At 40.0% G+C, this 27,479-nt stretch overlaps 1 protein-coding gene across 15 annotated transcripts in view; it reads right to left on the minus strand.

The window, feature by feature from the left end:
• Positions 1 to 220: 220 nt before the first annotated feature.
• THRB (thyroid hormone receptor beta) overlaps positions 221 to 27,479 on the minus strand; it is a 170,151-nt gene continuing 142,892 nt past the window's right edge. For 14 of the 15 annotated variants that reach the window (XM_062607203.1, XM_062607193.1, XM_062607202.1 and 11 more), the window contains 6 exons: positions 16,427 to 16,527; positions 12,122 to 12,269; positions 10,120 to 10,325; positions 6,814 to 6,960; positions 2,740 to 2,998; positions 221 to 1,076 (listed from right to left, as the gene is read on the minus strand). In XM_062607203.1, the coding sequence (XP_062463187.1) occupies positions 835 to 1,076; positions 2,740 to 2,998; positions 6,814 to 6,960; positions 10,120 to 10,325; positions 12,122 to 12,269; positions 16,427 to 16,527 (1,103 nt within the window). In that variant the 3' untranslated portion in view covers positions 221 to 834. Of the gene's footprint in view, positions 1,077 to 2,739; positions 2,999 to 6,813; positions 6,961 to 10,119; positions 10,326 to 12,121; positions 12,270 to 16,426; positions 16,528 to 25,765; positions 26,094 to 27,479 lie in introns of those variants that run through there. The other variant, XM_062607190.1, reaches the window with a different exon arrangement.

Below are 27,479 nucleotides of genomic sequence, written 5' to 3' on the forward strand. Positions count from 1 at the left end.
GAGCCTTATCCCTCAGAGTGACGATTTTTACACACACCTCACAAAAAGCAGATGCCTCCACTCTGAGGAAAAGCACCTCAGAGGATCATATTCCCCTCCCTTCTCCAACATACCTTCCAATGAAGTTACCTGGAGTTCAAATGTAGTAAGAACTGAAGGATCTTAATTTCTGATACACGTGGAAAAAAATGAGCCAGTCCCTTCTAAATTTGTGTTATAAAAGTATTTGATTTATGAGGCACTGTTAAACTGTATCTGCCGGAACAATCCTCAAGTAATAATGTGATTATGATGATGATGGAGATCTTAGATCATAATGGTGATTGTTACAATAGGAAAAACCATGAAGACTAGAAATTGTCATCTCAGGTCACTTGTGACCTACAAAATGAGGTAATACTAGACAGAATTGTCAGGGTCAAATTAACAATAGTTGTTTTACCTTGGAAGCCAATTTATTTTCTGCCACTTCAATTTCTCTCCCATAGTTTCCAAGCAATGATATGTGTGAGCTGGTGACCACGCTAGTGCTGGTGAATGAGACTGGTTTGTTTGTATTTTCACTGTTAAGCTGTCAAAGCATTCACATCAAAGGACCAAAGAACAAATTGCAATAGTTAAAAGTCACAAGTACTCGCGTTAAAGGGATGTTTTCATCCATGTGCATACAACTGCCCCCAGTAACCCCAGAAGAAAAACTGAATGAAAACCCAACCCCGCCTCAAGAAACATAAGAGATGAAAGAAGAAGAACAAACAGAGGTGAGAAGAGATGGACAACAGGATGAAATGACAGCCAGTAGTGTGATGGGGGTGTGGAGAACTGCTCCAGTCTCTAATCCTCAAACACTTCCAGGAACAATGGAGGGAAGAGTTCTGTGGGGCACTCCACCTTCATGTGCAGGAAGCGGCTGGCATGGCACGCTCCGATCATTCGCAGGTCTGTCACTTTCATCAGCAGTTTTGGCCAAAAGTGTGCAACATGGTGTTTTCTGTAATTAATGTAGTGTTCAAATGCCAGGAGGAAACCCTCTTGACACTTCTCAATCCTCTCGACACAAACAAGGCCTGGGCGATCTGTAGATACAAAGAAGCAGAGTTACTGTTATTTCTTATCTACTTTAACAAATTCCTGATTGTAAATCAGGAAAAATAGGACGATTCTGTTATTAGGAAAGAAAGGAAGAACCAAGAACATCTGGCTCTGCCACAAATAACGTCTTTGACCCTGGACACCTCACTTATCAGTACAAGCCTCATTAAAACAAGGAGATAATCCTTTCATCATCTTTTGTCCATAGAGAGTATATATGTTTGGGAAGTTTCCTTACAGTGACTACAGCAACAGACCCCTGATCTCAGCTAAGGCTTCTATCTATACCTTTCTATGAAACAACTAATAAAGAATCAAAATATTTTCCCTGCCAGATATCTAAATCACAGTTCTTTCATATCTGTTTCTCTACAGTATGACCAGTGCTTTGGTCAAGCTTTGATCCACAGGTTAATCACAGAACAGTTTGGGTTGGTAGGGACCTCAAAGATCATCTTGTTCTAACCCCTCGCCATGGGCAGGGACACCTTCCACTAGACCAGGTTGCTTCAAGCCCTGTCCAACCTGGCCTTGAACACTGCCAGGGACGGGGCAGCCACAGCTTCTCTGGGCAACCTGTGCCAGTGTCTCACAGTTGGAAAGCTGCAAAGGAAACTGTTATGGAGCATCAAGGAACAACACCACCAAAAGTCTGCCTGATTGTCTCAACTGGCACCCAGATGGGCGCTGGGAAAGCTTCGTTCACAAGTCACTCTTCAGAAGACACTTTTGTGAAAGCAGGTCCTCTGAACTGAACTGAAAGCAGGTCCTTCTGAATCCCCTACTCATGTACCATGGCATAGGGAACTAAAATCAAAATTTTGATTGGGAAGGTCAAGTGCTTTCTTGTGATTAATGTGGAAATCTTTCTGTCTCAGATACAGTTAATGCTTGTAAATCCCTGTCTGTGTATTGTTATTCAATGCTCAATTCAATTCAAAGTGGTCTTAAACCAAAATCTTACCAAACCTGCCACTGCCCAAGAATGGAATTTCCTCTTTGGGCTGGCACAGTCCATGGAAGCATACTTGAACACATACTCTATTTGAGAAGGTTAGAAACACTTTGGAAATCATATGAAATGTGCTGCTTCTGTATTACAACACCAAGAGACCAGTTGCGGTCTGCATGGGGAAATGGCACAGCTCTCAAATGTCCAAAAGCAAGTGGTGCAAGATGGCGTATGAGAGTCATCTTGCTCATATGCAAAAGCATACGAGCACTGATGGAAATAGGTGTAAACTGTACATCCCGCCCAGTGCATGGCAGTACATAGAGGAAGAAGGAACTTACTGTAAGGACAACTATTGCTAAATTACCAGGTTTTCATTCAAGGGAAATTGACTCAGAACCAGATCTGATTTCTTTCTGGTGATCATCCCTGCCTCCTCCGTAAGTACTACACTGATCAAGCTGTGCTACCAAAGCCACTTTCATACCCATCTCTCTGAATACCCTGGATTTTTTTTTCCTAGTGTTGAGTAAACTAATTCTAAGCTGCTAGGGGTTTTTGAGAGAAAATTTCTCCCACATTACTCTAGTCAGCACTACAAGATCTAACATACTCTATTTATTTTAAAAAGAGGTTTGCGACAAAGGCTAAAGAGTTTCAAAATCGTTGGGTTCCCAATATATTTCTGTTCTCACCTGATGACATAAGCAGAACAGCCTGAAGAAGGGCAACCTCGGTGTCATCCAGGTTAAATGAAGAAAGTGACATACCCAGGTCAAAAATGGCATCGGACACTACGCCAAGACCCCCATTTTTCAGCTGGCCCCTTGTCACCGCCATCTCCCCATTCAGTGTTAAAGTCTCACTCTCGGGGTCATAGCGAACTGCTGCTCGGAGGGACATTATCTCCATACAGCAGCCTTTCAGAAGGATGATCTGGTCTTCACATGGCAGCTGCAGAAATTATAAACAGTAAAGGAAAAGATATGTTTTCCAAACTGAGTTGGTGTTACAACTACAATAAATCCATGAGCATGAAGTTGTGGGTCACTCCCCAGGACACTACCTTGCATAGTGCAGCTACTCTCCAAACACATTGCTGACTGACTGCACCACGCAGACCTTCAAGACTCATACTTTTGCTTTCAGACTCTGCCAGCAGGTTAACACCCCCCCCCACCATTAGGAACTTCAGTGATGACACAGCTATAGGCAAGTGGTCCTGGACAAGATACTCCAGGCAAATCAAGCTGTTTCAGATGCTGAGATGAAGTGACCCAATTTGCAGATGTGCTGCTCTCTGTGGGACCAGTCAGTTTGTGGGAGCATTATAAAATTAAACCCAATAAACCTTAAGAATGTAGCTTTCCATTTTGCAGAAAATTTAACAAAGTGTGAATGGAGAAGCAGACCTGTCAGGTGCCAGGTTAGTGGTAACATGTACTATTGGTTTTGTCTCCCATCAGGGGTGGATCTCACTGAGATGGCTGAAGGGGTCACTGTTCTCAGCTGTTTTCCTTCCTCTCTTCTACTCCTGAACTCCTTCAGCTTAAAGCATAGCATAACAGAATAAAGTACAATTGGAGCTGGTACAGACCTCAGCCATCCCAGTTAAACTCACAGCCAGCCATGCTTATTTTTTACCTGGCCAAAGTTAAAACCAGACATTTGGAAGGGTCTGTAAGAGTGAACAGTTTTTTAATTAAAAGGAGTGAAATAAATTCTTGTCTCTAGGACAGAAACCTCAATCACTGAATAGGGCAGGTACTCTAATTCTCACTGCCCATTTGAACAACAGAAAATTTAAGCTATATTTTAGCGTAGTAAGGCTGATCTCCCTAGGGTCCCCATATTATTGCTGGACAGACAGAAAATCTATGGTTTAACTTCAGCTTTTACACTAGTGCATAAGGCACGATCTTCAGGGCATGTGGCTAGACATGTCTTTTCCACAACGTCAAGAAAGGTAAGCTGTCTGAACTGGTGGAAATAGGTCCTGTATTTATAAAGTACTACCAGGATGCAGACACATTCTGTAAATCATGTCTTTATGTTTTCATAAGTAATTTAATGATAGCAAAACCCACAAGACTATTTCGAGACTGCTTCTAACAGTCTCAAACAGCAATGGTCACATAGATGAAAAAGCAACTCATTTCTACTTGGCTTGAAGGGAGGCAAAAATCCATCAATTTCTCATTCACACAAAGTTATTATATTTACCCGTTTCACAAATCAAAATGAAAAAATCCTCACCAATTACAGGTTTACATGGCAACTGTGTACTCGCAAAGCAAGTACACTGATTTGGTGTAAAATGGTGCAGAGTGGATGCCAGACAGCTATCTAACTCAAGTGGAAGGCTGTTCCTTTTTAGAGAACAGTTTTAAGCACAAAGCTAGCCACAGTCAGTTAAAGGAGTTGAATCATGCAGCTATTTTTCCAGCAATGCCAACTTCAGGTGTGAAGTGTTTGGTACACAAGAAAAATGACTCATCCTGTTCAGGGCAAATCACCTTCTCTGCTGATTGCTCTCAGCTCAGCAGCAGTGTATGGAAGGCTGCACAGGCACAGTGGAAGTCTCACTACCCAACGACAGTGCCATTGTGTGGCTGCTGAGACTGAATTAGGGAAAGAAACAGAGTAAGAAATGAAATAACATTAAATAAAATTAAATAAAAGGGGAAGAAAAGGGAGGCAAAGGATGAGAAGGGGAAGGGAGAGGAGAGAGAAAGCATATGTGAAGGAAAAAGAAAAGAGACCTTAAGAATAAAAATAAGGAGAAGGAAGAATGGTGGAAAAGAGACAGATAACAACATGGAAGGTATTTCATGATGCTTTAGATGTTTTTTTAGTAACTTAAAACCAGTGAGAATTTCTCTTCCTATTTGAACCTTCTTAGAACTTCTTTATGATCGTGGTGCTGTGACTATGCCTGTCATTCATCTGCTTTCCTAATTCTGAAGAATATATGGGACACAATTCCAAGTGTCCAGCCTTATTTGCCAGTAGCAGCAGTCACCAAAGACAGGGGGATGAGCATCAGTTTTGTTCCCAGCTATGCAGGTTTTAATGCTATCTACAGTCATCAATTGAGCATTGCTACCACCAGCGCACCTTCCAGGAGCGAAGTCAACAAATGTGACTGATTATTTGTCACATGTTGTCCTTTCCTTTTCCCTCTGCAGGGAGAAAAAGCAAAAGGCAGGAGCCTGAGGTGCTCACCCCGGCAGGACATATTGGCAGCCATCACACTTGTAACTGCAGCCCCATGGAACTGAGCTGAGCACCTCAGTTTCCTGCCCTTTGCTTGTCCACTTCAAAAAGGAGCAAACATTGTTATTTTCTTTATGCTACAGCAGGATCTATATGACAACTCGGATGAGAGCTGTCCTACTCCTTTGTGTTCACAAGTTGTCCCTCACTCTGCTATCACACCTTGCTGTATATGGAAAAATAACAGGTATACCAACTGCTACTTCCCACCAACAAATGCCAAATCAGAGGAGACAAATTGCCTCAGACACTGAATGCTGCAGTAGCCTCTTGATCTATGGACACATTCCCTGCATTTTAAAATCTTCATGCTTGGCCATTACTTCATGCTTTCTCGGCTGATGGAGCCAATGCTGAGGTTAGCCAGGGAGAGCTATTTAACTTGTCTGATGGAGCCAATGCCGAGGTTAGCCAGGGAGAGCTATTTACACTATGCCAACTATTGATATTTACCTCTTCTTGTGCTGTAGGTGCCAGAGGACATAAATAGCTTTCCTTGACTGACCTTAAAGGAAAGCTGCCAGCCACAGAAGAGTAAAATGCTATGGTTGCCTTAAACTTCCTTCCTGAGTGATGTTTACTTGTGAAGAAGAAACACTGTTCCTGAGTTAGGAAGCCAAATGTTCATTGACCATGGTCACTCCCATTTCGAATGTAATTCACCACTGGCATTTTACCAGCAGAGTCAAGTGCTGCTCTGCATGGTGGGCAAGCAAGCAGGCATTCTTCCATGGCTGGACTGGGGATATTTCCATGTTAAAACGTCATTAAGATTACTAAGACTGAAATATTATTCCAGTTTGCAGTTCCGATACATTTTTTTTAACTCAGGAAAAAAATATCACCACCATTGTGCCTGGTCCTTCAATAAAACGATAGCTCAGTATCAGCCTAGTGCCTCTGTATTCCTAACATGCAATTAAGTCTACTTAAGTCTATTTACTGTGTATTTTACATGGTAGTATCTACCTGTAATGACATTCCATTACTTTTACAGACTCTTTTATGCATAACTTCCCTGTTTAGGAAAAGCATTCCTAGGTAACACAATGAGGCAAGTGCTATTCCTTGATATGGATGCTTTCTGAATTTGAAGGATTTGTTACCGTGTAGACCTCACTCCACTATACCGTACTGGCCAAGGAGTCATAAGGCACAGAGGGAACTGTGTGCTGGGAGATCTGATTAAACAATTCAAAGATGCTTCTAGACAGTTGCTTTTTGTTCATCTGTTCTGTTCAAGGCTGCCTCTAAAGACACATTTGAGTTCCTAATGAACCACAATGACTTCTACATGAACAAAATCAGGACTTCAGTAATCACAGGAAAAAGAAAACCCATAAAATTCCACATGATTCTAGTCCCATCTATGTCAAGTCTCTTTAACTTTACTCATCTTAAACACAGTGATTTTTTTAGTTCTGTGCCAGGAAGATTTCGGATAGTTTTTAACAACAGGTATATACATGAGGAGTGCAAGGAAGTCTTCTTACCTCACAAAACATAGGCAACTTTTTGGCAAAATCCACCACTCTTGTAATCGCTGGTGTGATAATTTTTGTAAACTGGCTGAAGGCTTCTAAATCCACTTTCCCACCTTCTGGGGCATTAACTATTGGTGCCTGACCAATATCTTCTGGCTAAGGATATAAACAGATATATTTAAAGGAACAATCTCTCTTACAGCAACTACTTTAGATGCTAGAAAGTCCGGCTTAGCAATGGAAGCTACACTGAAATGCAAAATACCACAGTTTGCTTTGTAAGTAATGCCCATTATGCCACCTTTTGTCTGTAAGGCATTTGTGAAAGAGGTGACTGCACAGAGAGATGGGCGTGTAGAACACCGCTACCCATCCTGTGTGGGCAGCTGCAACAGTGTGCACGTGCAGTTTCTTCCTTGTGCCTGTATCTGAGTATTTTGTGGGTATAGCTTATATGCAAATTTTTTTTTTTACTTAAAAATGTAGGCTTGTTCTTGGTTCTTACAGGTGCTGAGAACTCTCAAGTTTCTCTAGAAGAAAAGGGAGCTGAGGTGGCTTATTATTCCTGAGAAGTTGCTGACAGCTCTGCAGAATTGGGCTCTTCACATACTCGAAGTTCTGAAATCCTTACCAGAACAGATTGCCTGGCATCACAGAGCTCCAGGCAACTGCTAGGGCCTGTTCCCAAAACTAGGCTAAACCAACTGATGACTAAGAACTGTCTAACACAAAGTCAGTCTGGATAAAGTGACTAGAATTTGAGCTTGTCTGGGTAAAATTTTGGTTGAAAATCACCTTCTGCATGACTTCAGCCCAAGGTTTCTCCAAAAGCTGAAAAAAGAATTAATCCCATAGGGATATACAATGAAATAGTTTCAAGCAGAATGTGATGAGTGTTTCTCTATTCCAACTCACTTGAACTTGTTCACCTGATTTTTATGACAGTGCATCAATGCTCCTGTGTATTTTAAAAACATGCATATCAAAGCTGTTCTGTTCCCTAAGTGTGGCTTTGTGGTTGTAAAAGACCTGCCAGCCGCCATGCAGAGGTTTGATTTTGTTCACATCAGAGAGCCAAAACTGAATAAGACCCAGAGAAAGTGGCTTTTAAGACTTCTTGACATTTATATAAGGGCACTTGAACAGGGGAGGTGCTGAAAGTGCTATCTATAATAAAAACTTGTGCTCGGCTAATTTTTTAAGCAACACATCATAAAAGATCATTCCACAGCTCTGTCACCAATGTGAATCCAAATCTAACTTCTTGCAAGAAAAAAACTCAGCAATGTGTTTATAAAGCAAGCTCCAAGTGTAAAAGAACAATGAAGAGGACTGGGCTCAATTATCTGATGGGTCCCAGTAAGAAACTAAAATAATCCCAGTTGTAGGTCCTCCCCTCCCTGAATCTTGGGAAACTAAACCAGATTGTCTGTGTGCTCATGAAAAATAACCTTCATAACTTCCAAGCAAGAAGACCAAATGCTTAAAAACATGCATAACATTGTTAGGGAATAAAAGAACTCAGCATTTTCTTGGGAAAGGCAAAAGAAGTCAGGATTGCTAGCTAAAGCTAATACACTCCAGAAGGGCATGCAACTGGAGGACCCTTGCCACGTAACTCACCTCAGTAAGAAAAGAGGTCCAGACCTCAAAGGAGCTCCTGCTGTTGAAGTATCAGCCTCAACTGCCTAAGGACCGACCCACAGCTCCTGGGACATGCAAGTCAGCTCCTATTGTTCTTCAGGAGCTTGTGGCTGGGGCTTTCGAAGTCCTCCACCCGGGGTTGGTATACCATCATGGACTTTTCCTTCTGTGTTCACTGCAATGTGTCAGCAAGCTTTGCATGCTTGCCTTGAAACCACTGGGCTTCAGCATGTGAGCACTGCAAAGAACTAGGAGGCCCTGCAGTGAGGGCTGCACCTAGAACAGTTTGGTCTGACCTAGGAACCAGCTGTGGAAGTCACAGCTGGTTTCTGAGCTGCCCATTACAACTACCCTTCCTGCCTCTGCTCCATCCCTTCTCTCAATAGTTCTGTCATCGCTTCAGCTCATGCTCTGCCTCTGGGCGCCCTTTGCCGGAGGCTTCCCCTCTGCTGTGATTGTTTTCAGAGCCTGAAGTCCCTCAATGAGAACATTTTATGTGGTCCAGGGTATTCATTCCCAGCCCCAGTGTCAAGCTGCCCAGGCTTTATCCTGAACCAGGCAATACCCAAAGAACAGCCCTCCTGTCTAAGCAACCAAACACACTATTGCAGCTGCTTCTTGGTCTGCTAAAATCAGTGCCACAAACAGTGCTGTGCAGCACCACTGGAAAGCGCTCTGTTGCTTCTTGCCATTGTTTGCTGGCTGTGGTTTCCCCACTGCACGCTATTACAAACATGGAATTCATATAGAAACTCAGATAGTGCCACTGGAATTAACAGATCATTATAAAAGGGATCAGCTGGTTTGAATATATAACTTCTCTAATCAATTGAACCGTAGGTCAAGATTCCAATAGTGAATGAGGCAGCAGGAGCCTAGGCTTACAGAAAATGAGTATTCTCTATCTGATTAGCTATACACAGACTGTTAAAGACCCTTGGGTATTCCTGAAATATGGTCTATAATCCCTCTTCTGTGCTGTATCAGCATCTTGGATTCTGTACTTATTTCCTTTAAAAATCGATTTAGAAGAATCAAATAAATCCTTTTTTAAGGCTGAGCATCACAAATCACCATTTATTTTCTGATCCTTAGTTACAGGCTGAATGAAAATTTAAGTAATCTTGTAGTCTGTAATCCCAATGCTATAGTGCATGTATCATCCTGCTTTCATTGAAATTAATTTTTCTTTGCCAGATTTATTTTAATTAACATGTTCACTTTGAAGTAAGAAATGAAAAACCATGAGTTATTAATAAAAAAATCAGCTTTCTCCTAACACTTTGATTGTTTTAAGACTTAGAATATGTTGCATAGTAGCTCCTAATAAAGACAATTATCCCTAAATACATATATAATATGCTACTGTTGTCAATCAGGAGTGAAACAATTCTACTTTTTCTTATAATAGCACATTAAGATTATCCATCTGAGTAAGTCTTAACTTAGCAACACGCTGTTTATCTGTTGAAATACGTGGTCTGATCAAACCCTGAACTTCAAGGCAAGAATAAGCAAGCAGTAACTATAAAAAATCATCCCTTTTTCATAAACATCAATACACTGGTAGTTATACCCTCTTTGGTGTTCCAAAGTTGGGAAGGAGTTAAAAGTTCAAGAGAAAGAAAGGAATACGGCTCCAAGAGCAGTGTAAAAGGCTACAGTCCTTACCAGAAATTTCCTTTTCTGCTTCCAGTGGCTTCCTTGTGCATTGGTGGCCACATGTGCTTCAGTAACAATTTTGATGAGCTCCCATTCCTCATTTGTCGGCTCTGGTTTGTGCCCAATGGTTTTCTGCAGCTCTTCCCGACGTCTCTTCTCTCTATTTTCTTCTATCAGCTTCCTTTTTGCCAACCTCTTGCTGTCATCCAACACCACTAGCAGGCGAAAAAGCATAAAGAAATGGAAGGAAGCTCTTAAGCCTGTCTGAACCTTGGTCTTTTCTATGGCTGAGGTAGTAAATGGTTATAAACACCTCAACTGATCAGTAAAGAAGTACTTTGGTAAGAACTGCAGTTGACACAGTTTGGAGGGAGACACAAAAGAACTTAATTTTCTCAGATGCCTGGATTGCGAAGAATGACTTACCCTTCTGGTAACATTCTGTTAACTGCCATTACCTTCAGTTGCTCATTCTGCCTATAAAATTAATACATAAAAGCCTTCTAAGGACTCAAAGTGCTGCCATAACAGACTTGCAGTAATCCATGATGGGAAAGATACACTTTTGTTTTCTTTGAAGTAGTATCAGCATGCTAACTGCTCTGAATTGTGTAGAATGTTCTTGTAAGCCAGCAGAAGGTAACGTGGATTTACGAAATTGGGAACACTTATTCACAGGAGGCTCAATCACCTGCTGCATGACACAATCCGAAACAATCTGCCTTTGGCCTTTTCCTCAAACCCTACAAATGGTAACATTCTGTAGCACTCCCCTTGCTCCCCACTATTACCAGTGATGCCAGACAGGCAGGTCCCAGGGCTGCACATCTGTGACCACCACGGAAGGTTTTATCCCCTTTTCCATGCAAACGTGAGTAGTCCATTCAAACTCACTGGCCCGCTTTGGCAGAGGAGGACTGTTCTGATTCACAGCTGGTGGCGGGCAGGCAGGCAGGCAGGCAAAACAAAAGCCTTACTTACATGCTCCCATTCACATGTTTGAACTCAAAGGTGGGAGCCGCCCTTCCTGAGTTGGGGAATAGTTGGCCTGTCTGCTGGGCTCAGTGATAGCTCCTTTGACTGTTATAAGGGGGTGCAGCCCACAAAGGCCACAGCAGCTTTATGGTAATGGCGCCTGCAGGTCAGCACCAGCCTCGGAGAAACTTCTCACTCCATACATCCACTACCTGTCTGATGCTCACCACTGCTTGCTGCATCAGACTGGGCTGACTATGAAATGGTGGCCCAGGGTTACCTACCCCCTCTCCCGAAAGTCTACCTGCCTAAAATGAAATTGTGTTATTTCTGCTATTTCCCTTTAGACAGAAGGCACTGTTATACATCACATTAACAATGAGAAATACTAAGTTAGAGTGCTTTTCTGTTGTTTATTAGACCCGATTTCCTGTCAATCCTTCTGCAGAGGATTACGCCAGCAACAACCATTAACATCAATGCACAGGGGGACTCATGACTTCCTCCCACTTGCGCTAATTGAAGTTATTGGTATAAATCCCTGTGCAGTGGCAGAAAAAGATGACCCCCTAAGGGTTAATCTTACAGCCATATTTTCTATTACTTCAGAATTAGAGTCGAGTTCTTTGCAGCAGATAACTTCTTCAGGGCTAAAAATAAAACAAACAACTGCAGGATGACTCACACAATGACATTCAATTTCACATCCTCCAGAATTTTCTAAACAAGATACTTTTTTCTTAAGCAAAGTGTCCATTCAGATGTACTTCTCCCTCCCCTCCTCCAGAGAGTGAACATTCCTACTGTTACTCAGCCTGGTAGGGCCAGGAGAAGGTGCAGTCTGGAGAAGGGTAAACAAAAAATTACAGCCTTATGAGAGTGGTTTGACGCAATGGACAAAAATCCCCGCTACAAGTTATTAAAAAAGTACTGGCAGTTCTGCTCTACTTTAACAAGCTTCAAAACGCAACATACTTTAAGCAAACACACACATTAAAAAAGGAAAAAATAAAGAAAAACAGACAAATGTACTTACAATCTGTTGCCATGCCAACAAAGATACATTTTTTGAAGCGACATTCCTGGCACTGATTTCTTGTTACTTTGTCTATCACACATTTTCCTTCATATTTACAGGAGTAGGTTGGATGGAGGTTTTTCTGAATGGTTCTTCTAAAAAAACCCTAAGTGCAATAAACAAATACATTTGAAAGCATTAGCATTGCACAATTTTTTTTTTTTCAAATTGGGAGCCACTTTGGTTTGGTAGAAATGTACCTAAGAATGCAAGATAACATACTTCATTCCATGAAACTCTCATAGAGGAAAACTAATTTTGTAGTGTATGGCATTTCTTATCTGAGTTTCACAAAACATTTCCTCTCTAAAAACTAAAACCACATAGACATTTGGGTACGTAAAGGCATAAGTAACACTCGAGGGACAAACACTGTCTACATGTCTTCTTGAAATAATGTTTCTGTGTGTTGAATTTTTTTGCATTTGAACTAGAGAGTTTATTTTGATCCCCTTTCTAAATTACATAATAATTTAGAGGGATATTAAGAGACATATACATACTTTTAATTAAAGAGCAGCTTCTGCAAATAGTAAGAACAGTGGTGTGTCTGAGCCACTACAGGCTACACTTAAGAACAAGCAGTTCTACTCCTTTCTTTCCATCGAAGCCAAAAACCCCAATCAACCAACCAACCAACCAGCCAAACAACCAAATCTGGGTAAGACTAAGAATTTTGCAAATACCCCATAGACCCTGGCCTTAGGTAAGGAAATCAGCAAAAACTTCTGTCTGAACATTACGGACGTAATCCTGGTACTAATTCCAACATCACTTTTCTCATTGACTTCTGCAAGAGTGGACAAGACAAGCTGTAAACCAGAAACGTAGACTTTAATTTCAAGTTTCACCATTGTTTGAGACTGCCTGCATCCAGCAGTGCAGCTTGCAACTGCCTTGACATAAAGACCAGGGTTCCAGTGTGATTGAGGCCACTGTGAATGGCTTTGGTTTCAGTGAAAATGGCAAAATTCAAGTGAGATTTTACCTAATAAATAGCCTCTTCAGTGGGGATTTTATCTAATGAACGGTCTCTTCACTTCACAAAGCAAAAGTTCTGGTTTTAATCATATTAAATAATACCTGGTAAAATCTTATAGCAGTGTGTAATTTCTGTTAACAGAGAATGTTGTATTAAGATGTATGGATAAATCTGTACTTCAGCTTGAGCTTCTAATTCCAGTGAACACAATAAAGAGCCTTGTCCTTATTAGAGTTTTAGCTTACATATACAACTTGAGCTAAGAGTGCAACTTTTCCTTCCTTAATAATAATAAGACATGAAAACTCAATTAAAATGAGTTGCATAAGGCATGTGTGTGAGCCTTCGCAAGACTGGGATCCACTGGGTCGAGACAAAATCCAGAAAAATCACAATCAAGATGCCCTTATGTGAGATTTGGATCAGGTCTCAAACTTTCATCTACCCAACAGCTGGATTTGGATTCACTCTCAAGCTTGTGACGAATTCCTAGAGACAGAACCCGTCTCCCTCTGCCCTGAGGGTCAAAGCTGGCTCTGGACAACCAAGGACAAGGGCTAATCTGCAGTTACAGCAAGAGATGGAAAAATCTCTGATGAATCTCAGGAAGTGTTTTCCAAACCCTGAATGGGACTTAACATAGCTCTAGTTTTACAATGACAAGGCTCTTCACCATCTGTGTTGGGACCAGCACATTTCACCTTCCCATTTCTTTGCATTTCTTGGAAACTTTTTGCAGAAAACCTCTTTAATCATCTCTAGATACAATGTGATAAGGAAGCTGTTCTCTGTCCAAACACTTCATCATGGAAGTGTTAATTTTCATTAATAAAATAAAACATAAATAAACAAATAAACATAAATAAAAAATTTTATCGTAAGGCAACTACTCTTTTTCCTAAATTCCTTTACCATGCACCTATATAGCAATAGATGCAATGGGTACAGTCCAGAGAAACATTTCAGTGATGTCAGAACTCACCCTTGTTTTATTCGTGTTTAATTTCCTTACAATTTACTCTTCAGAAATAATGCAAAAGAATGCTTTGTTCATGAAAGCACTTGCCAAAGCAGATTTTTGGCTGTCAGCCTTGATTAATGTTGTTACACAATTAAAGTGATTTTGAGTGGAAGCATCCAGTAAATGTCAAATTCATTGAGAATTGATTACATACAACTTTGCTGAAAAATCACAGAATCATAGACTGGTTTGGGTTTGAAAGGACCTTAAGATCATCCAGTTTCAACACCACTCCCATAGGCAGGGACACCTCACACTAGACCATATCACCCAAGGCTCTGTCCAGCCTTGCCTTGAAGGCTGCCAGGGATGGAGCATTCACAACTTCCCTGGGCAACCCATTCCAGTGCCTCACCACCCTCACAGGAAAGAATTTCCTCCTTACATCCAATCTAAACTTCCCCTGTTTCAGTAAGTTTTAACCCATTACCCCTTGTCCTGTCACTACAGTCTCTAATGAAGAGTCCCCCTCCAACATCCCTATAGGCCCCCTTCAGATACTGGAAGGCTGCTATGAGGTCTCCACGCAGCCTTCTCTTCTCCAGGCTGAACAGCCCCAACTTTCTCAGTCTGTCTTCATACGGGAGGTGCTCCAGTCCCCTGATCATCTTTGTGGCCCTCCTCTGGATTTGCTCCAACATGGTCTTCTTACGCAGGGGACACGAGAACTATACACAGTATTCCACGTGGGATCTCATGAGAGATCTTCCAAAGTATGTGTTGAAATTGTCCACATAAACCCCCCCATCTTGTACAATGAATACATTTGCCAGAACAACAACTCAAAACAAAACAAAATGGTCAGTTTGTAAGCCAACTAGAAATAGGAGAAAGAAGTTAAATTACTGTTTGGAAATGGTTAGCTCTGTTCCTTGTGCACAAAGGATTGTTTTAGATTGTACATCAGACAGAAGAACTGTACCTGAAGATAAAAGTAGATTTTGTATGCTGTATCTTTAAAATACTTGGTAGACATAAAGAGAAATACTTTGGTTGGAGCAACAAAAACCTTAATAGAAAAACTGGCAAGAGATATAGCTGTTCAGCTGGGAGCAAAAGGTATTTTATGATGCCACAGTGTAGCTTACTTCTCATTATACCTGAATTAAGTCATACTCATACATTTTATGTATTGTTGACACCTGGTATATGGGATGCAAATGCATAAGAATCCCTTGCTCAGTCCCAAGGTTTTTCAGATAGAAATATTTTTTCATACTTATTACATATGCATGTGTATAAAACCATTATGAATATTACCACAAATCTGCTGTATATAGGATATTTAGTTCTTTGTGCATTTCATAAATGTAACGTAGGACAATGCTGTACAACTGAAGGCACTACTTCAACACAAGAGTTACTGGGATGTGGGGCCGTAAAGCCAATCCAAACCCAAAATCTCAGATTCAAATATTCCAGACTTTGGGGATGAAGAGAATATGACTTTTGTGGCTTGGTCCCATGACACCCGTCCAACACATGTGTGGTCCTATTTGTTTAGAAATACAATAATTTGTTATTTTCTGCAGGAAAGAATAGCTTTCTTACATGATCTCAAGCTATTCAGGCATATTTATAGCAGTGAAAACATGTAAGATGTGCCTGACCGTGTTGCTCAATTTTTTCTTCTAATTTATTTGCTTGCCCAAAGCAATCTCTTTTCTAATTTTGCATGTAGCTTTGGGATGCAATTTAGGGCTGAAAGCACATTTCAATATGCTTAAGATAAAGAAGTAAGGATCTTATTGAAACTGTTTTAACTGGGTGTCAATGCTTCCCAAAGTGATAGATGTTACCATTGTATAAGCATGCGGAAGGGACCTTGATCTTTGCTTCTTCACAGTGATGATGAGAGGCACTGGACCACTGCTAATTGCTACATACTCTTCATGGCCATAGGCAGAATCTATTGCATAAAAAGTTCCACTGGAGCTGCTGGGAGCATGCTGATGTACATTGACTGAGAACATGGCCAAAGAAGCATTAAACAATGGAAACGTAAAAGCTAACAGTTAAACAGCAGCTACAGAAATCTAAATTTCTTGTTTTCTTTTTAGAAGCGAACACTGCAAAAATCAGCTACATTCCTTATGCATATGAAGCGCAGCAGCATAGCCAGATACGGCTTATCATCAGTACTGGATGTTCTCATTCACTTCTAATCTGTCTTTTCTATGACAGCACAGTTCAGGAAGTCTGTATAATGGAGGAGCTGGAAAGCTATTTCTGATTCCCACTTTCCCACCATGCCATTTACCTTGCAACCTTCGCAAGTGATGCAGCGATAATGATATCCGGTGGCTTTGTCCCCACATACTACACATAGCTCATCCTTGTCTAAGTAACTGGGTATATACCCTGTGAAGAAAAAGAGGATGTGGCATGTAAACTCAATATAAAATGACATGATACATTTGATATGAAAACATGATGTTAAAATCCACTGCAGATCTTGTCTACCAGCCCCATGCTTCTGAACCCACTGAATTTCCTGAATAAAAAGCTCATACTATGTTACAGACTTACTGAAATACAGTCTAGAGTATCTTCTACTTTTCAGACTGTTTCAGCATCTGCTGGTCAAGAGGGAGAAACTGGAACATGATTTCTCTCTTCTGAGTGAGATATTACCTCAGAAAAATAAATATATTTATTTTTACCTCAAAGGTTTCAATGTGAAAAGATCAAATAACATACTAGATATTTCTCTTTCCTGTTTCACATAAAACCAGATATAGTTGTACACTGAAGATGAGATCCCTGGTTGTAGGGTGCCTTATGGACCTGCAAATAAGAAGTATTTACTGAGAGATTGTTAGCTTAAAGAAAACTGCACAGGAGACAAGTACCAGCAATAGACATCCCAAACTGTACTGATCATACCTGGCCTGGATGTGTTCCACAAGAACATTGACTATAGCCTGGATTTAGGACAAAATACGTGGGCAAACAAGTATGCGTGTGTGCGTATGTGCATGTGTTAGAATAATACTTTCTCTCCTGACGTGGTTTACCGGATGCCCAACAAAAGAAATCAAGTATCACTGCTATAAAAAACATTGGCAATGCTTGATCCTTTTCCCACAATGACATTCATTTTGGTAACATAAACGTATTTTCAATTTGAGCAAAACCCCAAAACAATTCTGATGGCAACCAAAAGGCAATTCTAAACTAAAGAAAATTTTTAAACAGGGTAAATTACAAACCATTTAATGCAAGTGTTCTCATGACTCATAATCAATGGAGCTATGGTACGTAACTTTTCCTTCTGAAAAATGTATCCATAAAGATGCAATACAGGGATCTCAGATTCATTTTGAGGGAAGAGAAGGAAATGCAGCTATGTGTATAACCACATAAGATTATTAAAGTGTAGTAAAAATTTCACAGAAACCCAGAATGGCTGAGGTTGGAAGGAAACTCTGGAGGTCATCTGGTTCAACCTCTCTGCTTAAGCAGGGCCACCTACAGCCAGTTGCCCAGGACCATGTTCTGATGGGCTTTGAGTATCTGTAAGGATGAAGACTTCACAGCCATTCTGGAAGTCTGTGCAAGTGCTTGGTCACCCTCTTAGTCTTTCCTGCCTTTCCATAATGCTGGGAAGCAGGAGCACTCTGAAGCCATGCCCAGCTAGCTGCTTATCAGGTTTGCCAATACGCCTACTGGCATCTGAAAGTGGAGAGGGGAACTGAGCTGAGATCTTACTGATGTATAGCATCAGTCAATAATACAGTAAAAGATCAGATTTACATTCAGGTTACACCTCTCCATGATGAACAAGTTGTGCTTGGATAAAGACTGGTGGATACACAGAGCTGGTTCTGTGACCTTGAGGGAAGAGACACAGCAGGGTTTCGACTTTACATCACTGACTCCTAATGGACATTATGCCAGTGGGGGATTAGCAGAAGCTATTATCTCCATCCTGTCTCCCTTTTGCTCACACCTGCCTCTGTGCATGCAACACATATACAACATGGAACTGTTACAAGAGGCAGCAGAGTCAGCAAAGGGATGCAGAATTTTACACTAAATTTCTCATGAAGATTGATGGCTTCTTGGTATTGCTAGTTACTGCTATTCATGAAACAGAGACTTGGTGTAGCATAGACTATGTCCTCTAAAATTCAGTATCCCTGGCTTGCTTCTTAAAGAATCACTTGTGCATTAAATGCCCTGATATTTCATTAAGTACATAATCTGGTTAGCACTGTTTGTGTAATGGCAGCTTTGTTCTACTGGAGCAGGAGACCACTTGTCTAAGCTGCTTCCTTAATATATACAGTAGCTTGCACATGTAACCACTTGGCGTCTATTTTCTTCTTGGAGTTTCATGACTATCCAACCCAGGAGACAGTTTCCAACCTGGCAGAAAACACATATCTCCTACAGGCACTCCTAGTAAGAAATTAAAAATGGCATCCTTATATGCAACCACATTCCCGCTTTTGCAGCATCAGAAGTAAGTGCCAGCTATTTAAGATACTTAAATATTATGTTCACCACATTTGCAGGATTGTGCCCATGTCACAAGGTAAGCACACACTTCAAACTCTTCTACTGATTCAACAGGAAACATGGATAGAAAAAAAATCTTATCCCAAGAAATCACTGGCGAAAGAAGTGTGCAATAAACATCTTTTTAACCCTCCTTCCAACAGCTAATGGGGTCAGAAACTGCAAGAAATTAGGAAAGTTGGACCTTCAGCAGTATTTTAAAAATATTTAATTCAAACAGACATGATGCCAAGAGGAATAAGGAGACTTAAATTCAGTTCGTACAAACAGTAACGTCCACTCTAAATAATTTCTAGCAGTTGCAAATATCCAGTCTGACCTCTGTATAAATTCAACGCGATTTAACTTGGAAGACATGCAGGTAAGTGCCTCAGTGCATTTTTGCTGCTACCCAGGAGTTAGTTAGAAACAATATCAGCAGGAGGAAATTCAATAGTGTTTTTCCAAAGTTGGTACTAGCATGGAAGCTATGAATAATGCAACGGAGATTTCTGGCGAAGCCATGGATAGCAGCAGAGTTGCCTGTTGGATGGTTTGAGGAAGAAGCAGAGCAAAAGACTTCTCTCACTCATTCAGCACATGGGGAAAAAAGATGAGAGGCAGACTAATAGGGACTTGTTTCTCATATCAGCAAGTACTTTGGCATCTTGTGTGTTTAATAACTCTAAACCAAAAATAAAAAATCCTGTGTGGAAGAAGCAGATGCTGTCTGGACAGAGTAGCCCAGGCGCTCTCTTACAAAGAATGATGACAACAAATCTCATGGGAACGCTGCGCAGGTTTCTATTACTGGTGTTTGCATTTCATCCTGTATTTATTGGTCAAAACCTACTGAGTAAACAGCTAAGAAGAACCATTCAAAAGCAACACCAATCTCACTGAACTGTACAATACAATAACCAGTATAATTTCTTGGTCTTTCAAGACTCTGCTGTATTTTAACATCCTCAAGGACTATCATTTCGTGTATCCTGCATGATCCCCAAAGTTAACAATCTATCAAGTATGACTTGATATTGTTCATCCCAATGCCCACTCTGGAGTGGAGACCACCAGTGAATTACCTTGACCTGCCATGTTGTGTTTTCCGTGCAGCTTAATGCAACTCCTTTGCTCCCCGGACTCCCACCTGCCAGCCCACCTAATCTTACTGTCTTGGCAAGGCTAAGTACTCAGCAAGACTAGTTCCTCCTGTCTAGAATAATATATTATATAATCCATTATAGCAATCCTGATAGTGATTTACATCTTTTAAATTGTAACACTAGCTTTGTAGAGGTATGAAGAAATGATTCCTTGTGCAAGAAATTATTCCCTTTGATAGGAAAAGGCACCATGAGTTTGCCCCAGCAGCTGTAAGGACAGAATGAGATCTGCTAACCTATGCAGTCACCTGAGGTACTCTGTTTCATTAATATGGTATGCCTACACTCTCAAATTACCATTTGCAGGAATGATACCTTAAAGCATTATATGTGACAGATTGGAGGGACACAAATGGGACACTTGGTGGCTATTCTTGCCCCTCTCCTGCAACAAGGTAAAGAAAAACTACTGAAATGAAAACAACCCCCGAAAAATGATACTGATTTTTTTAACTCTGTACCTGGCACACATTAAAAAAAAAACAAACAACAAAAAAACCCATGTTTTGAGAAAAGTAAAGAACCAATTTCAGTTTTGTTCAAGTCTCATTGCATAGACTCTACATCTCCAGGTCTGCGTCTGTACAGATAATGTAATACTGGTTTAGGGATTAAACTACACCTTAAAGAGATTCTAGGACCCAAACCATATTTGACTACCAAACAGGGATATGAGCGACATCAACAGAAATTATGCCTGTATACCAGCTGTTCCTTAGTAGTTTTCTCTTGATCCACCATACACCTATACTGTGCAAGCAGAAAAAGCCATTTTTTGCTACTGCACAAGGACACTTATGTTTTAAGACCATTATTTAGTATTTTGATTATCACTGTACACTGGCAGTCATGTATTAAATATATTCCCTGAAATCTTTCTTTTCCCTATCTAGTATGGTCTGCATGACTAGCAATCACTCGCTAAAATGAGTAGTTTAGGATTTACCAGTAAGCTCGTATTCACTTACCAGACGCTGCAATAAGAAAATGAAAACGATTAAATTAATTACTACCTTGAGAATCCTCAACTGCGTTAGAACTGAAAATTTATATGCTGTTCTACCAACTCCGTAGTCACATTGTAACTCTTTACAAGTTACAAAAAATTACAAGAACCATCCGGGTATCATCCAAGATACATCCTTGTGTAGAAAAAGCTTAAATTGAGTGTTTACCAGAGAAAGCATAGAGCTGAGTGACAAAAAGCATACTCCATTCTTGTTTGTGCTATTACCAATATTGATCTGAAAGGCTAGGCTGTAGACTGATCCTTGTTTCCCATTTCCTTTAAATTATTCCCACTGAGAAAAGTTGCTTATTTCTCCATTGAGCTCGGAAGCACAGAGCATGTCGTTAAACAGATTTACACATTTCTTGTTAACTAACAGGCTTTCTTGTCTGCAATTTCGATTGCTGTTGACATTCTTCAATTTACAGAATTACTGAAATTTGGCAAGAGATTCTGCAAAGATAGAATCTGGAACATTTTACACTCCCTTTTCCCTCAGTGATTTATCTATGTACTACCCCTGTTCTTTGGGCTGGGTCAGAACCCTTATCAAAAGCAATGCATTTTGCTCAGATGTGCTGAAAACATTTTAGTCCAAACTGTGTTATCACTTAAATTGCTGTGATCAGTTCTGTACCTGCATCACTGCCAACCACAGGTACAAAATGCTCTACTGTTGCAAAATTTTCCCCAAAATTATTTAAAGTTTTTTAGACACCATTGCTTAGTATCACATGTAACTTCTGTGTTCAGAAAGCTAAGCCTCACTGAATATCAGTTTTACTACTGATGCAAAAGCAGAGCATGACTTAGTTCACTTTTGCACCCTTCATTTGGTTGTGGAAAGGTTACACTAAAGGAGCTGAAAACCCTTTTTCCACTGAAACTTTTATTAAAAAAAGAAACATATAATTGCAATGATCTGCTGAGTAAGATGCAATTTTTCTGGTCAGTGCTATCTCCTTAGAGAAATGGTCAAGAGCAAAATTAATCATTTTAAAGCCCAAAAGAATTGTTAACATTCTGAGAGCCGCTCTGATGCAAAGGCCAAGATTGTCAGTGTTTCTGTGAATTGGTTATATGCACACATACTGCCCTGCCTGTACCGATGAGAAGGCATTTTGATACAATCTCCATGTTGTATTTTCTTAGCTATTCAGAAAGTACTCTAATGTTTTCACACCACTAAGAACTCAGTTTGGACTAATTCATTCCCATACTCTTGCACTCAAACAGCACATATTCTCAGCTGCACCTAAATTGCCTGAGAATATAAAGGGAAATAATAATGACAATTACAATTATATACATTATTATTTTACAATTCTAACATTAACAAGAATAATAACTTTTAAAGTTCCATTCTCCCACCATAACAAGAGCCCTTAAAAAGACACCATTACCCTCACTTTGCTTCTGGGAAGCAAGGTAAGCCACAGCACTGAGGGGCTGGCACCGCTACAGCCCAACTCAACAATTCCCACCTGCAGACCCTTGGTTTGGGGGGCAGCCTTTGGTTACTCCTGGTCCGCTCTACAGAGCCTGAAGTTAAAGCCTAACCTCACGGACACTCACAGGCATCTTTCATTAATTCTGTCCATAAAGAACTGTGCAAAGGGAAGTGAAAGACAACTCATCCCAGTTTTAACTTTGCAGACCTACTTCTCACATTGTCCCAATGGCCAGAACACTGCGCGCAGACCAAATATGGAGATACTGAGGTTTCTGGACCTCTGTACCTAATTATTTTGTACTTTTCTGGCTGTACTACCTCTACCCTGTCACAGGTACTTCTCATTGTAGAGGCAGTACGAGGAGATCCAGGAACACTTTTGCCTATCTTCGGCTTTGGCACAAGGGCAGGGTGGCATAGGCTGCCTCTGAGCATCATCTATCCAGTGTGCAGTGTTGCAAGATAACCATGGCTGGTGATAGCATAAGAGGGGAAAAATATTCCAGTTTAAGCTCTCTGAGACAGAACTGGAAATAGCACCTCATTCTCACAATCACAGAATCACAGAATCATAGAATAGTTAGGGTCGGAAAGGACCTTAAGATCATCTAGTTCCAACCTCTCTGCCATGGGCAGGGACGCATCACACTAAACCATGTCACCCAAGACTTTGTCCAACCTTGCTTTGAACACCGCCAGGGATGGAGCATTCACGATGAGCCCTGTTCTGCTCATCAGATTTCACAGCCCCATGTAGAAAACAAAGTGTATCCGGTTGCCTGTCTCCTGCAGTAGTATCAGGTCCAAGATGGCTTGCTTAATAAAACAGTGAGCTCTTGCACAAATATTGCGCTGCTATATTTTAAAAGCATACACTGCAGCACAAGAGATAAAAGGAGCAGCAAGCAGATGTAAAGCTAAAACTGCACTTCCACCTCTTGATTTTCTGGAGTACAATTTCAAGTCTTTAATCAGAATTTGTGACAGATAATCAGGAAATAATAGTTTTTAATGTAATGTAATAACTGGAGCAGCTTAAGTGCTTCCTTATATTTTAGAATAACTGGCCATACTTTCAAAATATTTTCCTTTTTCCTTCAGTAACACTTTGTTGGCGTCTTTGGTTCTTGTTTTTTAAAGTTATTTTCTGACTTCTTTTAAAGAATAAAAAGATAAAGATTTAAAGACATAAAGATAGAGCAGTAATTAAACTCCCCTTCATAAAGAAGATTTTTTTCAGCATATAAAATGTTGCTTTTTTTTTCTGGCCAGAAGTAAAAAGATTTGACCACTTAGTAACTTGGATAGGAAAAGACTTCATGTGCTATTGTAAAGGACAATCTGATTTGAACAGCATACTACTGAGGTTACTACAAATTTCAGAGGACTAACAGAAATACCAACTGCAACAATCAAGACTTATCATGAACACCTGCTTAGGGACTTAATTTTGCTTTAATGGGCTATTACTAAGGCTTCTCTAACAAACTCCCTCATCGTCACCTCCCCAAATCAATTCTGGATCAATATAGACACACATGCCCTGTGTAGAGCCTTCTGTTCTTAGGACAGGATTAAAAGATTCGTTAGTTTTAGGATAGCTTGGTTAAAAGATGGAAATTAGGAAAAACAAAAAGGAAGATGCACATGTCCCAGAGAGTTTATATTCCTTCTGCTTAACAAACTCAGTGTTTGTAAAGGTTTGACAGAAGGGAGGCAACTTCTTATTGATTATCACAATAATAAGGTTCTAAGGGTTGAAAGAATCCCAAAGCACATTGCTCAGTCTCTGTGAATGATCAATTAAAAGCCTGCTTGAAAGCCAGCTTCCACCAAAATTCACAGCCATTTCTTAGTGAAACTGAGGTAGCAGAAAGGAAGGGCAGACAAGCAGCTTAAAAAAACTATTCTTTCAACTAAACAAAGACAAAAACTTTAAACAGAGCAGATGTCAGGTGTCTGAGTCCTGAAATACCCTAATTAAAGCTCTGATCTAGGTATATCAATTATTATTTATAAATTTTAATGTTATGAAAAATGTATTCCTTCACTGACTTTGCAATAGCAAGTCTTTATTTTCTCTGCATTAATCCTTAGTGCTATTTTTCTTTAACCAAAAACAAAGTATGAGAAAAGTCCACGAAGAGTTATAAATTCATTAATTAAAACCCAAGAGCAGATAAATAGCCTTAAAAAGCATTTAAAATGTTGCACAACACAAAAACATGCATTATCCACAACCAAATTTAGTCTACAATCTGATCATGCTCTGCTAGCTTCCTAGAACAGGATTTTAAAAAACATTTCCTTTATTATGAAATACAAAGCTGTTCAAAGTAACAAAACTCAGACATTTTTCTACCGAACATAGATTTCTGCCAAAACAGACTTACTGCACCAAGTCCTAAATGACTATTGCCTGCATAAAAGAAAATACTGCAGTTTTTCATGTAGTTCATAAGATCAATTAGCCTGCTTTTTACTGCAAAGCTACTCTGAAAGTAGCAAATGGTGTTTTCTCTATCTGCCGAGGTACATCAGATTCACCTGTGTTTCGGATAACTGCATGCAGAAAGTCTGGTCTCAACAGAAAAAGGACATTATGTTGGTACAACAGACTGTGTGTTTTTATCCTTTAATAATGTGATTTTACAGGAACACATAGAACGTACACTTTGTATGCATCAGTTTGTTTGTCTGAGTTCAGAGCAAGTAGCACCAAAAACATTTCCAAGTGTTTGCTGGTATTTTGGGCTCTTTTTTGAATTTGCTTTGCTTACTTGAAAGTAAAAGAGTAAATGTTAAAAGCAGGCACTGATTTAACCCGGAGGGAGCAGATACTTCTCTCTGACTGTCTCTCACAAACACATCAACTTTTTGGATGCAGAACAGTCTTTCTTACATAGGTACGTTCTATGTTTTGAGTCATTTTTGCTTTGCATAATAAGAAACTACATGGCTTTCACTTACAAGACAGTAACTCTTAAATGTAATCATTTTCCAATACATATTTACAGTTCTACTTTCACAATATTTTTACAAGAGTTGCCGAGTGCACACAGTCCACATTTGCTGATAATGACGACTCACACAAACTGTCTGTAAGTAACCAGAAACGCAGTGTTAAGACTCAGAATATATCATGACGGTATTTTCTAAGAGAAACTTTCTTACCTAGCTTGCTGGTGAATAGCAAATGAACTTAATAGCCCCAGAAAGCAGAAAACAAGCAATATATTTGCAAATGTTTCTTACAGATTAAGAAAAAGTGCTTGGAAATGCTCACTGCTCACAGAAAAACCTTACAATCACCTAGCAACCTATGTTACTGCTGCTTTCAATTTTGAACAGGCAGCTTTCACATCCAAAGATGCATCTGAGCCAACTGATGCACCTGTAAGTTTAAAGCAAAACAAAAACAAAAACAGAGATTATATTTTTTTTGTTATTTAAATAAATTGCCCCTACCTTTCTTCTGAGAGTACGATGGCGACTGCACTTGAGAAAAAGTAGGTTTTTCTTCTGTGAAATATTCAGGTTGGTTGTACTGATTCAGGGCCATGTCCATGTCAGAGTACTCGCTTTTAAACACGTTTCCAGGGTAACTACAGGTATAAGGCTGATTCACCGCCCAGGCCTGTTCCATATATATGTTGTTACTGTGCAGGACCTGAGCATCACAACTGCTGTAACCCTGATTATCTTCAATATATGTGCAATAATCAGTGGACTGCATGTAGCAATTGCTACCGGCAGCTGGGTGCACTTCATATATTTCTTGCATACAGTAGTTCATTTTGTTACCCTATCTCAGCTTCTACTTCACGTACTCACACACATGCATACACACGCAGGCATGCATACACATAGAACGGGAGAGGAGCAATGAATATACACCAACAAAGTCAACTGAAAAACAGTCCGTTTTACTTCGGAGCACCACCTGATGTGCTAAAATCCTATTTATATTGGGATGCCTTGTGAACTCCCCTGCCAGTCAAACATATTGGGAAGCAGATTTATGACAGTCAAAGGTCTTAATCTGTGACTGTAAGTTAATTCCACGGGAAGATGGCAGGCAGGTAGCACCAGACAAAGAAGCGACATCCCGACAACCCTCCTGTTCCCCCGTTTGTCTGGAATAATCATTTTATAAACCATTTCCAGCCTTTCCAATATAATTAGAAAATGATTACTAAGGCGAGGACACAGTTATGTCACTGTAGTTGTCAACTTAAGTGTGAAGCATTATAAAGACTGCTTAAGAACTCCCAGAGGGGATATGCTGAAAATCCTAAAATCAATAATCCTGTTTTTCAGCATTAAACCACAGAAAATCCAATAGTGTTGTGCTGATGACCCCAACAGTAGTCTAGTTTTACAAAATTTAGCAACTTAATCTGTCATCAGCTTTATTGATTTTGTTTTACAGAATTACACGCATGAATCTCCCCAGCCTTCCACACATACACAATCCTCCCCACTGCCATTACTCCTGTAATGCATTTACGGGAAAGCAGCTTTTCTAAACTTCAGTGATCTGGGGAGGTAATTTCTATCGAGTTCAACAGGTGGGTAACTTAGAACACTGCTTAAATATTATCAATAAGCTAATTGCTTTGCTGTTTTGCCTTATTATCTTTTATGTTTCAGTAATGAAGAACTTTTAGGACCGTATCTTTTTTGACAACAGAGTAGAGTAAGAGGCGTTTTTGCTCATTTTGGCTCACCTATGAGCCAATGCCACTACAACAAAAACTATATGAACTTATAATTGCTTAATGCACCAAAAACTAATATACTTTGTTCAGTCAGCCATTCTTTCTGATCTAAAAGAAATGGTTGTATTCTAAGTTACATTAGCTGTTATTGGTTTTTTACTAGGCAAAACCTGATTTTTTCTGTACAGCACAGCTAATAGGTAAAACCTGTGAAGTCAGTAACAAGACGGTATCCCTCTTTAATGTCTGTACTTATTAGGAAGCAGAATTATTACTGATTTAATAATGAGGTTTTAGCTTTCTTATTCCACTCATTTTAAACGATGCACAGGATTGCCAAAATTACCATGTAGGTTGCCCCTTTTTTCATCTAGGATCTTAAGTGTACATCAAACAACTTTGATGAATGTATACCTAAATGTCAATCAAAATTTCAGTGAAATAGGTAAGAACTGGGCACG

Source organism: Pezoporus occidentalis, unplaced genomic scaffold, assembly GCF_034315485.1.
Source record: "Pezoporus occidentalis ecotype Australia unplaced genomic scaffold, CSIRO_AGI_Poc_V1 ctg120, whole genome shotgun sequence".
In the NCBI taxonomy this organism is placed as follows: Eukaryota; Metazoa; Chordata; class Aves; order Psittaciformes; family Psittacidae; genus Pezoporus; species Pezoporus occidentalis.